Genomic DNA, 850 nt, shown 5'->3' on the forward strand with positions numbered 1-850 from the left:
CGCCAAGGCCCTGTCCCTCACCTGATGCTCATCGTCTGTAGGAATGATGTAAGCTTCCAGATCCTCCGACGCCATCTCTGCCCTCAGCATCGCTACCCTGTGGAATGGGAGCGCTGGAATCAGTGGTAGCGAGTCGGAATATTAGTCTAATGGTGGGTCGAATGAGTCTGATGGTGGGTTGAATGAGTCTAATGGTGGGTCGAATGAGTCTAATGGTGGGTCGAATGAGTCTAATGGTGGGTCGAATGAGTCTGATGGTGGGTCGAATGAGTCTCATGGTGGGTTGAATGAGTCTGATGGTGGGTCGAATGAGTCTAATGGTGGGTCGAATGAGTCTAATGGTGGGTCGAATGAGTCTGATGGTGGGTCGAATGAGTCTAATGGTGGGTCGAATGAGTCTAATGGTGGGTCGAAGGAGTCTAATGGTGGGTCGAATGAGTCTGATGGTGGGTCGAATGAGTCTAATGGTGGGTCGAATGAGTCTAATGGTGGGTCGAATGAGTCTAATGGTAAGCCTAATTATGAGTCGAGTGGGCCGAACGGAAAATTTTAAAGGGGGGGGGGAGTGAGGATACTAATGAATGTCTTATGATGAGTCTCATGATGGGCTTAAATGATGGGTCTAATAATGACCCTAATGAGGAGTCTGATGGTAAATATAATGCTGAGGCTAATGATCCTAATAATGAGCTTAATGCTGAGTCTGATGGTGAGTCTAATAATGTCTAATGATAAGGCTCATGGAGTTGAGTCATTAATCTCTCTAGGAGACGTTGGAGACGGTGACCTGGGATAACAATGAGAACATCAATTATGAGAGCAATGCTAATCCGAATCTCAGTGAGAAGAG

General features: G+C 46.8%; 1 protein-coding gene across 1 annotated transcript; it reads left to right on the forward strand.

The window, feature by feature from the left end:
* The first annotated feature begins 104 nt into the window (after positions 1-104).
* On the forward strand, positions 105-553 carry LOC119592952 (uncharacterized protein DDB_G0290685-like). Its single transcript, XM_037941844.1, has 2 exons — positions 105-173; positions 209-553. The coding sequence occupies exons 1-2, from the start codon at positions 105-107 to the stop codon at positions 551-553; spliced, it is 414 nt and encodes a 137-aa protein (XP_037797772.1).
* The last annotated feature ends 297 nt before the right edge of the window (positions 554-850 follow it).

This window comes from Penaeus monodon, chromosome 31 (genome assembly GCF_015228065.2).
Source record: "Penaeus monodon isolate SGIC_2016 chromosome 31, NSTDA_Pmon_1, whole genome shotgun sequence".
Lineage (NCBI taxonomy): Eukaryota > Metazoa > Arthropoda > Malacostraca > Decapoda > Penaeidae > Penaeus > Penaeus monodon.